Source organism: Chanodichthys erythropterus, chromosome 18 (assembly GCF_024489055.1).
Source record: "Chanodichthys erythropterus isolate Z2021 chromosome 18, ASM2448905v1, whole genome shotgun sequence".
NCBI lineage: Eukaryota > Metazoa > Chordata > Actinopteri > Cypriniformes > Xenocyprididae > Chanodichthys > Chanodichthys erythropterus.
In genome coordinates, this window is record NC_090238.1 from 7248364 (window position 1) to 7269437 (window position 21074).

Consider the following 21074-nt stretch of genomic DNA (forward strand, 5'->3'; position numbering starts at 1 on the left):
TTCATCTCCTTCATCTCCTGGTCCCTTCGTGTGCTTACCCTTCTGTGTGTGTGAGTGTCTCCAACGTCTCCCTCCATCTCAGCTCAACTCCTGGATCCCCAAACCACACAAGGACAGTATTACTTTATATTCATCTCTCAAGAACCTGATAACAGCCATTATCACTCTGTGTTCCACATATTGTTCAATAAAGCTCACCTGGATTGCTTTTATCTCTGCCTCCGTGTCTATATCATATCAGAAGACCGGACCATAACAACTTAACGGCATGAGTACCGACGATCCATTCCAGGAACTCGTGGACGTGCTGCATCGAGCACTCACACCACAGCCCTCAACATCGTCATCCCTCAACACGGCTGTCTCCGCACCCACCAGCACCGCTCCTTCACCTGCATTCACCGCCAGTCCCATGGCCAAACCGGCGCCCTACTCTGGATCGGCGGAGGAATGCAGCGGATTCCTTCTCCAATGCGAACTGGTCCTGGAGATGCAGCCGCACCTCTACACCACAGACACGGCTAAAATAGCGTTCATTATTTCACAACTGCAAGGGAAGGCTCTGCAATGGGCAGATTCGCTATGGACCCAGAAAGGCCCAGTCGTCCAGTCCTATTCGGCGTTCGTCTCCCACTTCCGGGAAGTATTTGGGAAGCCTTTGACTGATTCCACGACTGGTGAGAAACTTTACAATCTAAAGCAAAGAAACCTCTCTGTTAACGAATATGCCTTGCAGTTTCGAACGCTAGCCGCCACCAGCGGATGGAACGAGCAAGCCCTCATCACCACGTTCCGTCAGGGGCTGGAACCCTCCGTGCGGCTGCATCTCGCTGCATACGAGGACTCCATGGGATTAGAACGCTTCATCCAACTCGCCATCCGCGTGGGGTCCCGTATGCAGTCGTGTATTCAAGAACACCAGGGCCAGTCATCCATCACCAACCTCCTCCGTCGATCTGAACCCGTCAGCTCCCCAGAACCAGCCACAGAACCCATGCAAATCGATCATTCTCGTCTCACTCCTAATGAAAGACAAAGAAGGCTGGCCCTGAATCTCTGTCTCTATTGCGGGACTATGGGGCACAATCTCTCCACATGCCCAATACGTCCTCCTCGACCCGTGGTGAGTGCAATATTTCCCTCCATTCAGAAAATGAAACCACTCACTACAACTGTAACCCTTACTGCTGCTAACATCTCTGTTCCAGTGGTGGCGCTCCTTGATTCAGGGTCAGCCGGAAACTTCATCTCAGGCACCCTCTGTAGACAACTCAACCTCAAGATCTCTCCTTCACCGACGAGCTATCAAATCCACTCCATCACGGGCAAACCCCTAAGCCGCAGACACATCCGTCACTGCGTGGGTCCACTTCAACTCAGCATCGGAATCTTGCACACTGAACACATCCATTTGCTGGTTCTGGAGGAATCCACCGCTGACGTGGTTCTAGGGCGCCCATGGCTGGAACAACACAACCCCAACATCTCCTGGCGCACGGGCGAAGTCCTGAAGTGGGGCGATCACTGCTTCCCAGACTGCTTCCCAGCGCTTCCTGTTCCGAAATCTCCACTCTCCAAGCCTCTTCTCGTGAACGCCACGTCCATCGAGAGTCCTGTTGAGAAGCGCTCCGTGGATGTCCCCCCGGACTACGCCCCCTTCAGTGACGTTTTCTGCCCGCAACGCGCCTCCAAGCTTCCTCCACACCGGCCATGGGACTGCGCCATCGATCTGCTGCCGGGTGAACCAGTGCCCAGGGGACGCATATACCCCCTGTCCATACCGGAGGAGAAGGCCATGGAGGAATACATCAAGGAGGCACTCGAACAAGGTTACATCCGCCCGTCTACTTCCCCTGCTGCTTCAAGCTTCTTCTTCGTGGCAAAGAAGGACGGAGGCTTGAGGCCCTGCATCGATTACCGTGCCCTCAACAAGATCACCATAAAGTTCCGCTATCCACTTCCCCTCGTCCCAGCGGCCCTGGAACATCTCCGCGGTGCCACTGTGTTCACCAAGTTGGACCTCCGCAGCGCGTACAACCTCATCCGGATACGTGAGGGGGACGAGTGGAAGACCGCCTTTGTCACGCCCACAGGACACTACGAATACCTCGTGATGCCGTATGGCCTGGTCAACGCCCCCTCCGTATTCCAGGATTTCATCCACGAGGTGCTCCGGGAGTTTCTCCATAAGTCCGTTCTGGTTTATATAGATGACATCCTCATCTACTCCCGGAGCTTGGCCGAACATCGCCACCACGTTGCGGAGGTCCTCCAGCGCTTACGGCAGTTTCATCTCTTCCTCAAGGCGGAAAAATGCTCATTTCATCAACCCTCTGTCCAGTTCCTGGGGTACGTGATTGATCACAGTGGCATCCGGATGGACGAGGGGAAGGTCTCCGCTATACAGTCCTGGCCCACTCCTACTACTATCAAAGAGCTCCAAAGATTCCTAGGTTTCTCCAATTTCTATCGCCGGTTTATCAAGAATTACAGCACTATCGTCAGTCCACTCACCAACCTACTCCGTCACCAGCCCAAGTCTCTGTCCTGGTCTCCTCAAGCCACCAATGCCTTTGAGACCCTGAAGAAAGCATTCACCACCGCTCCCCTCCTCGTCCACCCTAACCCGGACCTCCCGTTCATCGTTGAGGTGGACGCATCTACCACCGGAGTGGGAGCGGTCCTTTCACAGCAGCAGGGGACACCAAGTAGACTCCATCCATGTGCCTTCTTCTCCCGCAAGCTCAACCCGGCGGAGGTCAACTACGACATCGGTGACCGCGAACTCTTGGCCGTCAAGCTTGCCCTTGAGGAGTGGAGGCATTGGTTGGAGGGAGCTACTCACCCGTTTCAAGTTCTCACTGATCACAAAAACCTCGAATATCTGAAGGCCGCTAAGAGACTCAACCCTCGCCAAGCTCGCTGGGCGATGTTCTTCTCTAGATTCAACTTCTCCATCTCCTACCGTCCTGGTTCTAAGAATACGAAAGCTGACGCCCTATCTCGCCTCTATGCTCCTGAGGAAAAGCCCGAAAAGCCTGATACCATTCTGCCGGAGTCCATCTTCGTGAACCCCATCCAGTGGTCCGAAGAAACTATTCCCTCCACCAATGCCTCCACACGCACTCCGCCGGGTTGCCCACAAGGCTTGCAATACATCACACGGGCACGTCGCACTCCACTCCTGCACAGCATCCACTCTTCACTTGGCACTGGTCATCCGGGGGTCAAGGAGACCCTCTCGTTGCTCAAACAACGCTTCTGGTGGCCCAACATGGCCAACGACGTCAGGAGGTACGTGCAGGGCTGCAGGGAGTGCGCCATCTCCAAGAGCCCACGCCATCTTCCCACCGGCAAGCTCTTTCCTCTGCCCGTTCCTGAGAGACCCTGGTCACACCTGGGAGTGGACTTCGTCACCGATCTCCCCGAGTCTGACGGTCACACATGCATCCTGGTGGTGGTGGACCGCTTCTCAAAGTCCTGCCGTCTGATACCCCTGGAGGGTCTACCTACCGCCATGGCCACCGCAGAACTAATGTTTAATCATGTTTTTCGCTATTATGGATTACCTGAAGACATCGTCTCCGACAGAGGACCCCAGTTTGTCTCACACGTCTGGAAAGCCTTCTTCTCCCTCCTGGGTGTGACCGTCAGCCTATCGTCTGGATACCATCCTCAGTCGAACGGGCAGACGGAACGGAAGATCCAGGAGATCGGCCGCTTCCTGCGTACCTTCTGTCACGGCCACCAGAACTCCTGGAACCAGTACCTGGGTTGGGCCGAGTACGCACAGAACTCTCTCCGCCAGGCATCAACGGGACTAACACCCTTCCAGTGCGTACTCGGCTACCAACCCCCGATGTTCCCCTGGGACGGGGAACCCTCCAACGTTGCGGCAGTCGACTACTGGTTCCGGGAGAGCGAGAGGGTGTGGGACTCAGCTCACCACCAGCTGCAGAGGGCCCTGCGCAGACGCAAGATGGCAGCCGACCTTCGACGCTCCGAGGCTCCTGTCTACCAGCCGGGGCAGAAGGTCTGGCTGTCCACCCGGGACATCAGGATGCGTCTGCCCTGCAAAAAGCTGAGTCCCCGCTTCATTGGCCCGTTCACCATCCTTCGGCAGATCAACCCCGTCACCTATCGTCTCCAACTCCCGGCACAGTATAGTAGAATCCATCCTACATTTCACGTATCTCTACTCAAACCTCACCACCCTTCTGTTGTTCCCTCCACAGAGCCTGACGTGGCAGCCGCCGAGCCCCCCCTTCCACTTCTCCTAGAGGACGGCACAGCCTACGTGGTCCACGAGATCTTGGATTCCCGGCGCCGTGGTGGTAAACTCGAGTACCTCGTGGACTGGGAGGACTATGGTCCCGAAGAACGCTCATGGGTTCCCAGGAATGATATCCTTGATCCTCTTCTGTTACAGAACTTCCATACCAACCATCCAGACAGACCTGCCCCGCGACCCAGGGGAAGACCACCACGACGTCGGGGTCCGCGGCCCTCAGGAGCGGGCCGTGGGAGGGGGGGTACTGTCACAGACACGCCAGGCTCCACCTCACCACAGTACCCACGCACTCAATCTCCAGCTTATTAATCACCGCCACCTGCACCTCATTCACTCTGCAATCACCAGCACTACAAAGCCACCACTCTCACACACACTCACTGTCCGGTCTCGTTTGCACTACTCCATGTATATGCTTACCTTAAGGACTCCCCATCGACATACTTACCTGCTCCAGCGATCTCCTTCATCTCCTTCATCTCCTGGTCCCTTCGTGTGCTTACCCTTCTGTGTGTGTGAGTGTCTCCAACGTCTCCCTCCATCTCAGCTCAACTCCTGGATCCCCAAACCACACAAGGACAGTATTACTTTATATTCATCTCTCAAGAACCTGATAACAGCCATTATCACTCTGTGTTCCACATATTGTTCAATAAAGCTCACCTGGATTGCTTTTATCTCTGCCTCCGTGTCTATATCATAACATGGAGTAGGCAGCATAATTGTTTACATAATTCTGAAGCAAAAACTCTAGTCTACAACCTCTAATACCCAGAAGTCTTGTGAACACAGATTTAATATACTTTTTTTTGGCCTTATTTCAGTGACTTAAGTTTTTTGTTTTTTCAATAACCACGTATAAACATTATTCCTTCAAAAATACAAACATGTACATACATGTTCCTCATATATTATGGTAGCCTAGTTTGTGCTGAATACAGTGTAATGACACTTTTGTCATTTATATGTTTATGAACAACTGAAAAAAGCACAAATGTCAGGGCATGTCAAAACTTCTCCAAGCCCCAAATCAGCCTCAGACTCCAGAGGGTTAAAATTCAAACTCATTGTTTTCTATGAGTGTACGCACAACAGCGGCAACATTCGGCACCTGTCCGCAGCGCCCAGAAAACAATAGAAAATAATGCTTTCGAATTTTAAGACATGTCGCGGCGTTGAACTTCGCGTCCGGTTTGCAAGCCCCTTTACACTGTTATTGTCAACTAGCCTACACAAAGATATGATTTCATAGGCTAGCATTATTTTTTCTCTTTTTGTTTATCTCTCTGTCTCTCTCACTTTCTCTCTCTCTCTCTTTCTCACTCTCACACACACATGCACACACACACCCTCTCTCTCAAGCAAAAATGTAGCACCTCTGTTCAATCTTTCTGTTTTTAGTAAATCTTTGTAAAAGTGCGTTATAAAATATTAATTCAAATAAATACTTTAAAATAATTTGAGCTTCAGCCTGGTATAATAGCATTTATATATAAAAATGTCTTTGGTCAAATTAAGCTGTAAAATAAATAGTTTATCCCTTTAAATGCAATGGATTTTGAAAGATATCAACAAAAAAAAAACGGGCAAAAAACTTTAAAAGCGATTTTCTCAGGTTTTCAATTGGAAAAAGAGAGCAGACGACCATAATTCAAATGGGTATATCTTTAAAACAGTTCAAGGTATGACTTTGACTAGGATATCATTTTAAAGCTTATTGTCTCATCTTTCCATTGATACCAAAATCTCAATTTTGAAATTTGGGTCACTGTGACTCATTTTGCTGGATCAGGTCACATATTTACATATCCATAAAAATGTCACTTTCAGCTGTGTGGATGGTGTTTGGATGTTCTTTAACTGTATATCACTGCAAAGGTATTTCCAACTTCTTCTAAGCAAAGAAAGAAAATGAACTTCGCCGTGAGTATGTTGGGGCTTTGAATCACGCTCAGTCTCTTGTATGTTATAAGCAATAAGCACAAGCAATAAGTTGTTGGCTGCAGTTCACTCAATGGCCACCGGTGTTGCTAATAACAAGGGTTTCTGAATTCTACATATAGCCCCTTCAACTTAAAAAAAATTCAGAGAACATCCATAAAAATTACGTTTTCATAACTTAATGGGAACATTATCAAAACATTTATAAAACATATTTTTGTTAGCTGGGTTAGTGAGCTATGTTGAATGAAACCTCATAAATTTCTCCAATAATGCATATAAATGCAGTATAAAATGTTGTTCTGGCTCCTCTGTTCCTCAGATTGAAGGAACCCAGAAGTTGCTGAATAAAGATCTGGCTGAACTGATCAGTAAGATGCGTCTGGCTCAGCAGAACGCCGTCACGTCTCTGAAGGACGAGTGTAAGAAGCAGATGCTGACGGCCGCTCACACGCTGGCCATGGACTCTAAGAATCTTCTGGATGCTGTGGACCAGGCCAGAGTACGAGCGAATATAGCCAAACCCACCAGTCCCTAGATCTGATCCCTGATTGGATGTCAAACGGGTGGTTTTATCCAATGAGAAAGCTAGAGGATGAATTTAATTGTAAATGACCTGGCACAACTTGCTTTATTTATGCTTCCGAAAAGTAATGAAAGCAGTGCTTTCAATGTTGAATGTTTTTAAATATATTTTTCACAAATGTCTGCTTGTAATCATTTTTAAAGTGTCAAAGATGTTTAATTTTCTAATTAAGTGTAGGAAGGAAAATAAAGGAAGGAAATAAATACAGACATCTGCAGTTTTGTCATTTCAAGCATTAACTTATTTAATTCTCTAAACTTCACACATATGCTTTTATAGAAAATAAATGGAACATCAATATAATTAGTATTTCTATACAGTCCAACTGATTTAGAATCACAAAAATACTTTTAATTGTTCTGAGTTTTCAGTGCCTCCATAAATTGACTTCAATCAAAAATCCAAATATTTAATATATTTCCAAAATTCATTGAGAGTTCTCTTTTAAACAATATATAATTGAAAAATATCATTTGGATTATTAGAAAAAAAAAAATGTAAAGTTAGATTCCTGTAGATTGCCTCACAAAGATCAATTAAATATTTTTATGTATTTTAACCTTATATTTTTATTAAATAATTCAATTTTTCAATCAAATAACTCTCTTTTTTAATTTTTATTTTTAATTTAATTGTTTATTTCACGACAGTGGGAATCCTGGGTTTAAATCAGTAGTTTTACACAAACATCAGTAGAGGGCGACAACGCTCAATATCGTCTCATTTATCAGTAGTCTGTTAGGGTGTTTTTACACAGCTGTAATATTAAAGGGATGGTTCACCCAAAAATGAAAATTATGTCACCCTTAAGTTGTTCCAAACCTGTATAAATCTCTTTGTTCTGTTGAACACAAAGGAATATATTTTGAAGAATGTGGCCAATTCTGGGGCACCATTGACTTCCATAGTATTCCATAGCAGCCTGGTTACAAACTTCCTTCAAAATATCTTTCTTTATGTACAGCAGAGCAAAGAAATGTGTACAGGTTTGGAACAACTTGAGGGCGAGTTAATGATAACACAATTTTCATTTTTGGATGAACTATCCCTTTAAGGGATATGACTGGCAGATAGTCTCACTTACTGTACATTAATTGTGAATTCAACTGAAAGAGACATTTTCATGTCACAATTAATTCTTGATTCCAGCAGATAAAGGCAGATCCTAGTTGTTAGTTGTTAGCATTAATTGCTCTTCATGTTTTGCAAAATAGTGTTTTAGTTCAGTGGACAAGCAGATTTTCAAGTAATAAATGTAATTTTTCTCCCAGATCCCGTTTAAAAATCAATGACCCACATGGTTCACAGACCCGTCTTTCATAATTGCATGGCCTTTGCAATATCAAAAGCATTCTGTTTTCAAAGACTTGAGAAAGTTATAAATAAATAGTTGCTTTCTGACCTTGGAGATAATTGCTGTTGAAAGCGGCACGGAATGTAATCTACGATTCATTGAACAGTTGGATAAAGGGTAAAGAGTGAACTGCCACCCATCAGGGTCACATAAGCGTTTGCCTCTTTCCCAAAGGTTAATTTTGCATATTGCGGTGGTGACGGCCCCGCTCTTTATGTATGGAAACGACAGGACTCTGTGCGGTTTGATAGTGGTAAATGTCAGGGCATTCAGCCAGGGCTGAGCTGTGTTTCCTGTGTTGTAACAAAGAATTGTGTCCTCAGATAATCCCTGAATGAGTGGATATCTATAATCAAAGGAAGAGACAATAAAAGACCTTTTTATTTTACAAATGTTTTTTAATTTTTTTAATGGATTCCTGAAAAGGTCTTGGCTTCAAGTCTTTATCAGAGCTCTTGATGTTGGTCTGCATCACGGCTCTTAACCAAGTGCTTAGATCATTCCTGATATCCAGGGAGGTAAGAAGAGGCCGACCGTTCCCAGCAGGCAGACGATGATGAACATCCACAGAAAGATACGGTCAATGACCATTGCCACGTATTTCCAGTCCTCCTTGACCTGTCAAAAAGCAAACACAGTGTGGTTCAAAAGTGCTCAGAGCAGAAAACCTGTGAACAATGTAATGAGGTCAGTGGCCATGAAGCAGAGTTTAGCTGGGGGAGAAACACGATGCAATATTCACACGAAAGGGTTTAGCACTTTATCATTCACTTTAGTTTCCACTTTAGGGTTTTTTTAAAAAGGTAATTGTCAACATTTTTGTTGTAACTGCAATTTTATTTCTATTAACTGCAATATGCTTTTTATAAATCAAGACTTTATATTTCACAGTTACAACTTTATTTTGTTACTTTATATAAGTGCAACTTTATATCTATATATATAATTAAAATTTAGGATGCCATAATTTTGACTTTTTATCTCATAATTGACTTAGTATGTCATAATATTGACTTTGTCATCATTTCATGTTTTTATTTCATAAAATAACTTAGGAAGTCAATTTTGACGTTTTATCATAATTATATTTAGGATTTCATTATTTTAATTATGACTTAGTATCTCATCATTTGAACGTTTTATGTCAATTTCATAATTTTTTATCTCATAATATGACAATGTCATAATTTTGACATTTTATCATAATTATGACATTTAATCTTATATTTATGACTTGGTACATCATAATTTTCAATTTTATCTCATTTTATGACTTTTTATATTTTAATTATGACTTAGTATGACGCAATTTTAACTTTTTATCATAATTATGACATTTAATCTTATAATTTTGACTTCTAAGTATATCATCAGTTGGACTATCTCATAATTTTGACGTGTCAGTTTTCAATTTTATCTAATTTCATGACTTTATATTATAATTATGACTTAGTATAACAATTTAGAATTTTTATCATAATTATGACATTTATCATAATTTGGACTATCTCATAATTTGGACTATCTCATAATTTTGACGTCAATGTCCAATTTTATCTCGTGTTATGAGAATTAATTTGGACTATCTCAATAATTTTGACATCAATTTCCAATATTATCTCATTTTATGACTTTTTTATCTCATAATTATGACTTATTGTCATAATTTCAAATTTTAATCTCAATTACAACTTTTTTCTCATGTTTTGGGATGTCATAACTTTGACATTTTATCTAATTTCATGACTATCATAATTCTGACTTTTAATTATAATTTTAACTAATCTCAATTACAACTTTTTATCTCATAATATAACTTAGGACATCATAATTTTGACATTTTATCTCATAATTATGACTTAGTATTTCATTATTTTAACTTTTTATGTCAATTTAAACTGTCAATTTCATAATTTTTATCTCATAATATAACCTGGGATGTCATTATTATGACATTTAATCTTATAATTAGGATTTAGTATATCATCATTTCAACTATTTACAATTACAACTTTTTATCTCAATGTGTCTTGGGATGTCATAACTGACATTTTATCACATTTTATGACTTATCATAATTATGACTTATTATCATAATTTCAACTCTTAATTACAACTTTTTATATAATAATTATGACTTATGTCATAATTTTGACTTTTTAATCTCATAATTATGATTCACCAACGCATGATTTTCTTTTCATATGTGGCAGAAAGGGGCTTCCATAATCACTCAAGTCTGCATGATTGGATCACTCACTGAAAAGTCTTCATTCTCAGCATGCAGGTGATCAGCGATGTAGCGCACCCCATCCAGGGCTTGCAGGACACGTGGTGAGAAGCTGAGACTGGGGTCTGACACGAGGTTTGTAAGCTTTGCTGGACGCTGACACAGGTTCACCACGTGCCCTAACTGCTGGAGCTCGTACTTCTGGAGTAAAGGCTCCGAGTCGGACAGGTGCAGAGACGTGGCAGATGGGGATGAGATGGACGTCGATATTCTCATCCCTACCTCGAACTCCACATCCTGACAGTTCTGCCCATCCACGCTGGTCTCCTGCTGAAGCCAGCTTTTGGATGTGCTGAGCTTGGCCGTGTTGCGGCGCTTCGGCTCGGGTTCTGGGCGTCTCATGAAGAGCCAGCGGGGAATGAGGTCCAGGAACACCGAATGGACCCAACAGGGCATTTTATGGGTGCTGGGTGATCGATGGTGCACATTAAGCACAAAAACAGTAATGACTATGGAGAGGGTGACAAATATCATAGTGAAGAGCAGGTACTCTCCAATGAGTGGAATGACCAGAGATGTCGAGGGAATGATTTCAGTGATGAGCAATAGGAAAACGGTGAGGGAGAGAAGGACGGAAATACACAACGTAATCTTTTCTCCACAGTCCGATGGCAGGTAAAACACCAGCACGGTCAAACAAGAAATAAGCAAGCAGGGAATGATGAGGTTGATGGTGTAGAACAGAGGCAGACGGCGGATGATGAAGAAGTAGGTGATGTCCGGGTAGATCTCATGACAACAGTCGTATTTCTTCGTGTTGTAGGTTCCAACGGCATTGACGATCGCCCATTCACCGCTCTCCCAGTAGTCCTTCAAGTCCACTGTGTTTTCGATTTGCTCCAGATCAATCTTGGCCTTGTCGTAGGTCCAGGAGCCGAACTTCATCTTGCAGTTTTGTTGGTCAAACGGGAAGAAGGTGACGTCAATGCTGCAGGAGCTCTTGTAGATGGCTGGAGGAACCCAACTCACCCTTCCCGTGTAGAACAGGTGGGCTTTGGTCATGTGGGTCACTGCGAACTCGCCATCTGCACTGTAGACAAAACCTCATGAGTTTACACTACTGTTCAAAAGTTTGGGGTCAGTAAGATTTTTTTATGTTTTTTTATTTGTTTTATGAAGAAGTCATGTGTGCTCACTAAGGCTGCATTTATTTGATCAAAAATTCAGTAAATCCGGTAATATTGTGAAAAAATGTTTCCGATTACAATAACTGTTTTTTATTTTTGAATACATTTTAAAATGTAATCTACTGTACAGTGGGTACGGAAACTATTCAGAAGCCACTCCTTCGTTATTTTAGCTATGCTTAGGGTCATTGTCTTGTTGGAAGGTAAACCCTCGGCCCAGTCTGAGGTCCTGAGCACTCCAGGATATCCTTGTACTTGGCAGCATTCATCTTTCCCTCGATTACAACCAGTCGTCCTGTCCCTGCAGCTGAAAAACACCCCCACAGCATGATGCTGCTGCCATCATGCTTCACTGTTGGGACTGTATTGGACAGGTGATGAGCAGTGCCTGGTTTTCTCCACACATACCGCATAGAATCAAGGCCAAAAAGTTCTATCTTGGTCTCATCAGACCAAAGAATCTTATTTCTCACCATCTTGGCAAACTCCATGCGGGCTTTCATGTGTCTTGCACTGAGGAGAGGCTTCCGTCGGGCCACTCTGCCATAAAGCCCCGACTGGTGGAGGGCTGCAGTGATGGTTGATTTTCTACAACTTTCTCCCATCTCCAGACTCCAGCCACAGTGATCTTTGGGTTCTTCTTTACCTCTCTCACCAAGGCTTTTCTCCCCCGATAGCTCAGTTTGGCCGGACAGCCAGCTCTAGAAAGGGTTCTGGTCATTCCAAACATCTTCCATTTAAGGATTATGGAGGCCGCTGTGCTCTTAGGAACCTTAAGTGCAGCAGAAATTGTTTTGTAACCTTGGCCAGATCTGTGCCTTGCCACAACTCTGTCTCTGAGCTCTTCAGGCAGTTCCTTTGACCTCATGATTCTCATTTGCTCTGACATGCACTGTGAGCTGTAAGGTCTTATATAGACAGGTGTGTGGCTTTCCTAATCAAGTCCAGTTTAATCAAACACAGCTGGACTCAAATGAAGGTGTAGAACCATCTCAAGGATGATCAGAAGAAATGGACAGCACCTGAGTTAAATATATGAGTGTCACAGCAAAGGGTCTGAATACTTAGGACCATGCGATATTTCAGTTTTTCTTTTTTAATAAATGTCAACAATTCTGTGTTTTTCTGTCAATATGGGGTGCTGTGTGTGCATTAATGAGGAAAAAAAATAACTTAAATGATTTTAGCAAATGGCTGCAATATAACAAAGAGAGAAACATTTAAGGGGGTCTGAATACTTTCCGTACCCACTGTATTACTGTGATGCAAAGCTGAATTTTCAGTGTCACACGATCCTTCAGAAATCATTCTAAAATGCATTATTTGCTGCTCAAGAAACAGTTTTGCAGCTTCATCATTTTAAAAAAAATCATGATACATCTTTTTCAGGACTCCTTGATGAATAAAAAGTACAACAGCATTTATTTTAAAAAGAGTGTATTGACTCACTTTTGACCAATTTAATGCGTCCTTGCTGAATAAAGAAATTAATAAAAGCAATTATCTAAGCCTTAAAAGCACAGCAAAAAAGAAAAGAGAAGAAAACAATGAATGCTGCATTCAAAGGGCTAAAAAAAACTTAATTATTTCCAGTTTGTAGCACAAAAGATTATTAACATTATAACCGAATCACAGAAAGTATGCGCTGAGCCTTTTAAAAGAGCTTTCTTTAAAATATGGATGAATTAGAGGAAGTGTCTTTGATGTATCTGGGGTACAAACTTTCTGTATGCCTTTAGGAAGACGTTCCATGACAATTGCAATAATTACTTCAAGTATCTACATCACTTTTTTAGTTTTTGCTTCAGGTCTGATGATGCAAGAGGACCTCAATTTCTCTTTTGTCGAGATCAAATTTGCCTCATAGATAAAGACAGACCTGGTGTTTCTGAAAATAGACGAGTCATTTGACATTTTATTAGGAGATTAAAACATGCACCTTTTTTAAATCAACTACAGCAGTGCTTAACATCTTATTTCACGCCATGTCTGTTTGATTTCACATATTAATGTTACAGAAAACACCAGAGCGCTGGATCTAGGGGCTGCAGATATTAATAGAGCCATTAAGACTTGGACTGTCCTCTTTCTTCTAGAATTTGAACAGGACACCGTGTTAGTTTAACCATAACCTTTAATGTCCAAATACACAGGACCACCTTGACAAAATATTCATCAATACTTACTTATTGTATAAGACAATGTCAGGCACCCAAATCATCTCTGACGGGACTCTAATTGACGTCACATTTTCAAACTCAGAGGGGTTCCAGCGCAGCTTATAATCGTTCCATTCCTGCAGAGGTCAAAGTCATTTGTAATATTTTCTCATATGGATAATTATGGTAACAATTTACAGTATTTGTTAACATTAGTTAATGTATTAACTAACATGAACTAACAAAGAGCAATACATTTAAAGGAATAGTTAAAATGAAAAATACCCCAAATTTTACCGCCCCTCAAGCCATCCTAGGTGAATATTCTGATGAACACAATCAGAGATATATTAATAAATATCCTGACGCATCTGAGCTTTATAATGGCAGTGAGTGGGATCAACGAGTATGATCTGAAGAAAGTGTTTTCATCCACATCCATCCATCCTAAACGTACTCCACATGGCTCCAGGCCTTCTGAAGCAAATTAATACATCCATATTTAAAAAGTTATGAAGTAAAATATCTAGTTTCTGCCAGACCACCTTCCCTATACAACTTACGAAAAAACGGAACTGGCATCGCGTCAGTTAAGCTTTTTCCGTAAGTTAAATAGGGAAGGCGTAGGACGTAGGCAGCGTAAGCTTTTTGAACTGCGAGAGTTTTACACTTTCTTCGTAAGTAGAATACGGAAGGCGGTCATTGATCCCATTCCCTACCATTATAAAGCTTGGATGCGGCAGGATATTTATTAATATATCTCTGATTGTGTTCATCAGAAAGAAGAAAATCATATACGATGGCTTGAGGTTGAGTAAAGCTTGGGGTGATTTTCATTTGAAAGTTAACTAATAAATAAACTTTTTAGTTAATAAGAAGATCATGTTAGTACACAATACATTAACTAATGTTAACAGATGCAACTTTGATCTTAAAGTATTAGTAAATGTTGAAATTACCTAAATTTATAAATGCTACAGAAGTATTTTTCATTGTTAGCTCATGTTAACTAATGTAGTTTACATTTAGGCATTTGGCAGGCACTTTTATCCAAAGCATTGCATTTAAGATAAACATTTTATCAGTTTTTGCTTTCCCTGGGAATCAAACTGAAGATCTTTGCGTTGCTGTGCTTTACTGTTTGAGCTACATGAAGGCTAATTTGAACTAACAAACGAAAACTTATTGTAAAGTTTTACCATAATTTCTATACACCGATGAGCCGAAACATTATGACCACCTGCCTAATATGCTGCTGGTTGTCCACGTGCTGCCAAAACAGCTTTGACCTGCCTGTGGCATGGACTCTACAAGACCTCTGAAGATGTCTTGTGGTTTCTGGCACCAAGACATTATCAGCAGATCCTTCAAGTCCTGTAGGTTGTAAGGTGGAGCTGTCGTGGATTGAACTTGTTGGTCCAGCACATCCCACAGATGCTCAATTGAATTGAGATCTAGGAACTTGGAGGCCAGAGCAACACCTTGAACTCTTCATCTTGTTCCTCAACCCATTCCTGAACAATGTGTGCAGTGTGGCAGGGGCATTATCCTGCTGAAAGGGACCACTTCTACCAGGGAACACTGACTCTGAAATAACGTTTAGGTAGTTAGCGCGTGTCAAATTTACGTCGATATGAATGGCCAGACGCAGGGTTTCTTAGCAGAACATTACCCACAGTGATCCTGGTGCCATCACTTCTCCAAATGCCACACACATACATGATATAAAAGAAAACGGGACTCGTTGGAATAAGCAACCTTCTTCCACTGATCCAAGGTCCGGTTCTGATGCTAGCATGCCCATTGTCATCACTTTCTGTCGGCTCAGACCAGACGTGATAACCTTCAGCGCCCTTGTGCATCGATATGTCTTGGGTGCTAAACGTCCTGAAGTCTTGGGTGCTAAAGTTTGTGGTTTGTCCCTCCTCGGACTACTGTTGATTCTGTGAATTCTCACCACTGCTGACCGAAAGCAACACTCTAGCCTTGCCGTTTCAGAGATACTCTGACCCAGTCAACTTTCCATAACAGTTTGGTTCTTGTCAAAGATTAGGAGAACTGATTATTTGCTTACCATCTAATCTACCCAAACCATTTGGCCTTGTTAGGAGATGATCGATGACATTTGCTTCACCTGCGACTGGTCATAATGCTGTGGCTCATCAGTGTATAGGTCCAAATAATATATTTAATTTATTTTAAAGAAAGTGCATTTATTTATGTACATTTTGCAAAATGAGGTCAAGTCATGCCTTCTTATTAGCATGTGACTCTTCAAAATTCAAGTGTTTGATCACCATTAGGCAAAAATGGCTACTTAACATAACCTCCTCTTCATCAGTTGCTTGACTGATATTGATCTAAACTGACTGAGTGTGACTGTATTTACAGTATGTGAGAAATATGCTTTTGATTTTATCTTTGAGGTTTAGAGAATGTAATTATAGTATTTGGTTTCACAATGAAGGTTATTTGAAGGGTTCATGAATTATATTAGCTGTTGGTTTGAGCTTTGACCACAATATGATTTATTGATCACTTCAATTAAATATAAAGATCGTCACCTGTTTCAGCCAAACGTTTGTTGTCATCATTTGATTCTTCTCATCCTGTAGAATATCAGAGGATGAAGTTAGCATCAAACATTTGGTCTGGTAGATGAATAAAACCCACAGACTTGGAGGGATTCAAAAAGCATTAAATTATTTCAATTGCATAGGACATTGAGCTCTCAGATTTCATCAAAAATATCTTCATTTGCATTCCAAAGATGAACAAAAGTATTAAGGATTTGGAACGACAGGTCGAGTAATTAATAACACAATTTTCGAGCCATTTCTGGAGACCAGAATATTACAGAGACCCAAGCAGCCATACATTTCCATCAGAAAATGTACAGCTCTCATTATCATTTACAAACTCTTCAATTCTTAGATTTTTGAGGCCAAAAAAACTGTAAATTAAAAAAAATGTTGGTTTAACTTAAAAAGTAAGTTACCTGGTTGCCTTAAAATTTTGAGTTCATTGAAATTAAAAATTTGAGTTAATTTTGTTCACCCAAAAATGAAAATTCTGTCATTTATTACTCACCCTCATGTTGCTCCACACCCGTAAGACCTTCATTCATCTTCGGAACACAAATTAAGATATTTTTGATGAAATCCGATGGCTCAGTGAGGCCTCCGTTGCCAGCAATGTCACTGAACCTCTCAAGATCCAGAAAGGTATTAAAGACATATTTAAATCAGTTCATGTACAGTGTACAGAGTACAGTGGTTCAATCTTAATGTTATAAAGCAACAAGAATACTTTTTGTGCGCCAAAAATCCCCCCAAAATAACGTATTCTGGTCGCTTCATAATATTACAGTTGAACCACTGTACTGTTTTAAATATGAAGAGTTTGGTTCCAAATTTGGTTCCAAATATGGTAGTTTTTTTTTTTTTTTTTTAAACGTAGTTCTTGCCAAAATCAGTATTGAATCTGGTCGGTATTGAAAAATCCATTTTTAATTGTACTCAAAATGCGAAATCCACCATGTTATTCTGTCATGTTTTCTCCCTTTCTTTCCAAACAGTGACAATCGCCAGTCTCCTTTCTCTGCAGAATACGGGAATACACCCGCTCAACCAATCACGCTCTCAATACACCTGGCATTCTAGGGCCCAGTTTCACAGACAGGACTTAGACTAAGACAGGATTAGGCCTTGGTTCAATTAGATTATTTAAGTAGTTACAGCAGCTCAAACATGCATTTTAGTCTAGGACTAGCTTAAAGGAACACTCCACTTTTTTTGAAAATAGGCACATTTTCCAACTCCCCTAAAGTTAAACATTTGAGTTTTACTGTTTTCGAATCCATTCAGCCAATCTCATGGTACGGCAGCAAAGTTCCTTGATTATTACGCTGGAATGAGAGTATAGTTCCTAGACATATCGGTCTAGAAAATCGCAACTTTTCATTTTCCGTCGGTCTTAGTACACGATGTAACTACAGAAGAGTCAAGTTTTAAATAAAAAAAATATCTAAACTCTTTGGTCATTTTTGAGCGAGATGCTAACGGTCTAATCAGATTCAATGAACTATGCTAAGCTATGCTAAAAGTGGTACCGCCAGACCCGGAGATCAGCTGAATGGATTCAAAAACGGTAAAACTCAACTGTTTAACTCGAGGGGAGTTGGAAAATGAGCCTATTTTCAAAAAGCCTTTTCTGTAAAACCGGGGGTAATTTTCCTTATCTACTTTGTACTTTGTGATCAACAAAAACAAAAAATGAAATAATTTCGACGGCATTAATGAACCTGTGGTAGTTTCTGTGGTGGGTAAGAAACGTAAGCCATCAAAATCTAATCATTTACACGAGGAGATTAAGAAGATGAGGCACTCGGGAGGAGGAAAAATGCCGGTGGCTGTTGCTTGTTCATGACAGCATCAAACTTCTGGACCGTTCCCCGAAACTAAATCATTAACAGCTTTTAAAAGCCGTTTGACCAAGAATGATTAATTCTTAAATCTGGCATTGCTAGTTTTGATTCTAAACATCTAAATAGAAAAAAAAACTTAACATGATTGCTATTTGAATGTTTGCACTATAGCGACACCCCTGGGTAGTTACAGTCAATTCCAATGTACTCGGCAAATGTGTTGTTTTTATTTTAACCGTGCGGTGGTGCCAGATACTCTTTGTTATGACAAACGGAGACATAATTAATTTATAGCATTAACAAGATGACCCGTTGAATGCATTTTGGGAGCGATGACTGAAGATTAGTATTGACCAAGTTCAGAAGCTGTCATATATGTGGATCAACTTACCTTGTTGTGTATTTGCAACAGTTTCAATAACTTTTATATTGATTCAATGGATTAATTGTATTTTCAGAAAGAAAAAAAGTGTCATGGATTTAGTCAATTTTGGGGGAAAAAAAAATAATCAGTTTTTTTTAATAAATCTTTGAAAATCTAAATCTGGATTTGAATTTTTTTATGTTATTATAACCCAAAGATTCTATATATGAAAGTTTGAAAGAGAAAATAGTGGTTTTCATCTTGCCACTTTCTTGGTAAAGAAAACACATTTTTACTCAAATGAATCCAAATGCATTTATAGCGTTTTGGAACCAAACTCTTCATATGTTTTTTGTACCTTTCTGGGTCTTAAGAGCCATTGGATTTCATCAAAAATATCTTAATTTGTATTCAGAAGATGAACAAAAGTCTTACGGGCATAGAACGATATGAGGGTGGGTGATTAATGACAGAAATTTTCATTTTTGGGTGAACTAACCCTTTAATACAATGAAGGCGATTGGTTTAATCAACAGAAACTCAAATTATGTTATCTGAACCACATTAAATATCTAAGTTGATTTGATGAAAGATGTGATGTGTGTTGTGATAAATCATATTATAATAATATATTTTTTTTTTTATAGTGTATGCATTTATGATGATTTTAGTGCATTGATGCTTTAAATTTGCCACTCAGTTATGACCAAGACAAGCATCAAGCATCAAAAACATGCAAAATATCAACTTACCACATCAATAAGCTGGGCAATCGAGAGGCCAAACTTGACGATAACAACATCGCTGATGTTGCGCACAGGTCTGGACCACTTATTGTAACCGACGAAGAGTTTTTTAAAGAGTTTGTCTTCTGCATGCGCATGGATCCAACCATCTGATGGTGCTGCAAGAGACATACATATGATGTTATATTCATAGACAAAGAGAGAGTTTCTGACAGATCTTGATCATGCACTTTATTTTATTCGTGACAACTGATTAATTCAGCACTGTAATTGATTACAAAGTGTCTGATAAATGTTTTGGAAAGGTACTGTGGAGGATGCACAACACTGAATAGGTCGCACTTGAGGTCACGTCACACTAACTGAGTTATTGCTGGGTAAAATAAAAGGCTGGCCGAGCAGAGCCGCCTCCTCACTGTAATTACTATTTGTTCCTTAATCACTGCAGTCAGCTCTAATTAATCCATCCGTCCAGTGATTTGATGTTTTTTTTTTCTTAGTACAGAGGGTGGAAACTTCATATTAGAATCTAAATAGGAAGCAAAGTGGAGTCAGACAGGGACAGGAACCAATGCAAACATACAGTAAGGTCGAAAAAAATCTGAAAACACTTTGTTGTGTTCATTTCAGTTGAATTGAAAATGTAATATTAATTTCAGAATGTCCTTTTGATTCCCACTCTATGCATACTGAATTTTTAGCTCGTTTAAAATATTGCCAATGGATTCCATATAGAATTAAAATATGCTATATGTAGACTGTTGTGAAAAAAAGTTATTAATATGCATCTCAAGGCCCTCATCCACATATGAAGAGAGTAAAAAGAATAACTTTCTGATACTTTACATTACATTATTCATACACAAATGCAACTGATTTTAAATACATGATCTAATTAATTCGATTTGCATATTTTTTTTTATAACATTAAGGCTTAATATATAATTATAAAATATAATTTCGCTGATAAAAACCAACTGCACTTACCAGCTTGATCGTGTTCCACAATAAGAAAAAACAGCCACAGACTCTTCAGGAATAATTTTAAATGATTTTGCCCCATATTCATACGCAGAAGTCCGCTAGAAATGTGTGAAATGACTTGTCATGACTGCTGAATGTGATGCTCGTGCAGTGGCTGCTCTGGCATCAGACTCGCGCTGACGGACTGCAAGCCAATGATGCTGCTGTGCGTCTCCACAGAGGACCAGTGGGAGGGGTGAACATGTGAATAACGCTGCAAAGTCTTCAAAAATTAAACTATGAAATAAAGCAATAATTAAATATTTACATGACACAATTTGTTTTAGGATTAGACAGTCCGCGTAGAATACCGCCTTCTTTGTGTTGACTGGCATTTCATAAAAAATATCATTCAAATCGTTACAAAAAATTAATAATAAAATAAAAAGCTTTTCTTGGAATATTCACCTTATTCTTAACGTAAGAGCGGACGAGACCGATGTAACGTGAGGCATTCGGTTTCATCCGCTTCCATTTATTTAAGTTGCACAAAACCTTTTTGCTTCTTGATATTGCAAACTGTTACTTGTTATCATATTATTTTAATTTACTATATTAAACCATATAAACGGTAATTATAAACGTTTGCGATTAATACAACTTTGTTTTGGCATTCGATCCCTTTCAACTACTATAGTGAAGGCCTATCTTATGTATATTAAATAGATTCTGTTGACGTTGCTTGGTAACTTTCACGAAATGTCCAGGACCTACTCTAGTTTCAGCCAATCAGGTACGTGTATTTGGGGAACGTCACGTTACGTGAT

At 40.7% G+C, this 21074-nt stretch overlaps 2 protein-coding genes across 14 annotated transcripts in view; one reads left to right on the forward strand and one right to left on the reverse strand.

Annotated features, from left to right (window-relative positions):
• The window catches only part of ptk2ba (protein tyrosine kinase 2 beta, a), a 50297-nt gene extending 43277 nt beyond the window's left edge, over positions 1–7020 (forward strand). For 11 of the 12 annotated variants that reach the window (XM_067367672.1, XM_067367671.1, XM_067367670.1 and 8 more), the window contains one exon: positions 6555–7020. In XM_067367672.1, coding sequence (XP_067223773.1) covers positions 6555–6770 — 216 coding nt within the window. In that variant the 3' untranslated portion in view covers positions 6771–7020. The other variant, XM_067367677.1, reaches the window with a different exon arrangement.
• Positions 7021–7215: 195 nt separating this feature from the next.
• chrna2a (cholinergic receptor, nicotinic, alpha 2a (neuronal)) lies at positions 7216–21026 on the reverse strand. Of its 2 annotated transcripts, XM_067367682.1 has the most exons (6): positions 20272–21026; positions 19291–19442; positions 16313–16357; positions 13776–13885; positions 10433–11492; positions 7216–8790 (listed from the first exon to the last, which is right to left on the reverse strand). In XM_067367682.1, the coding sequence occupies exons 1-6, from the start codon at positions 20351–20353 to the stop codon at positions 8665–8667; spliced, it is 1575 nt and encodes a 524-aa protein (XP_067223783.1). In that variant the 5' UTR covers positions 20354–21026; the 3' UTR covers positions 7216–8664. The 2 variants fall into 2 exon arrangements, with proteins under 2 accessions (XP_067223783.1, XP_067223784.1); XM_067367683.1 differs by lacking the exons at positions 19291–19442; positions 20272–21026 and adding an exon at positions 16839–16968.
• Between the last annotated feature and the right edge of the window lie 48 nt (positions 21027–21074).

Bases quoted from the DNA above. Each gene is read 5' to 3' on its own strand.
- chrna2a (XM_067367682.1), bottom strand. From the start codon at position 20,353: ATGAATATGGGGCAAAATCATTTAAAATTATTCCTGAAGAGTCTGTGG. The intron at 19,443-20,271 runs GTAAGTGCAGTT...TGTCTCTTGCAG, and splicing joins TGTGGAACACGATCAAGCTG to CACCATCAGATGGTTGGATC. The intron at 8,791-10,432 runs GTGAGTGATCCA...GCTTTTTGACAG, and splicing joins CTGAGAATGAAGACTTTTCA to GTCAAGGAGGACTGGAAATA.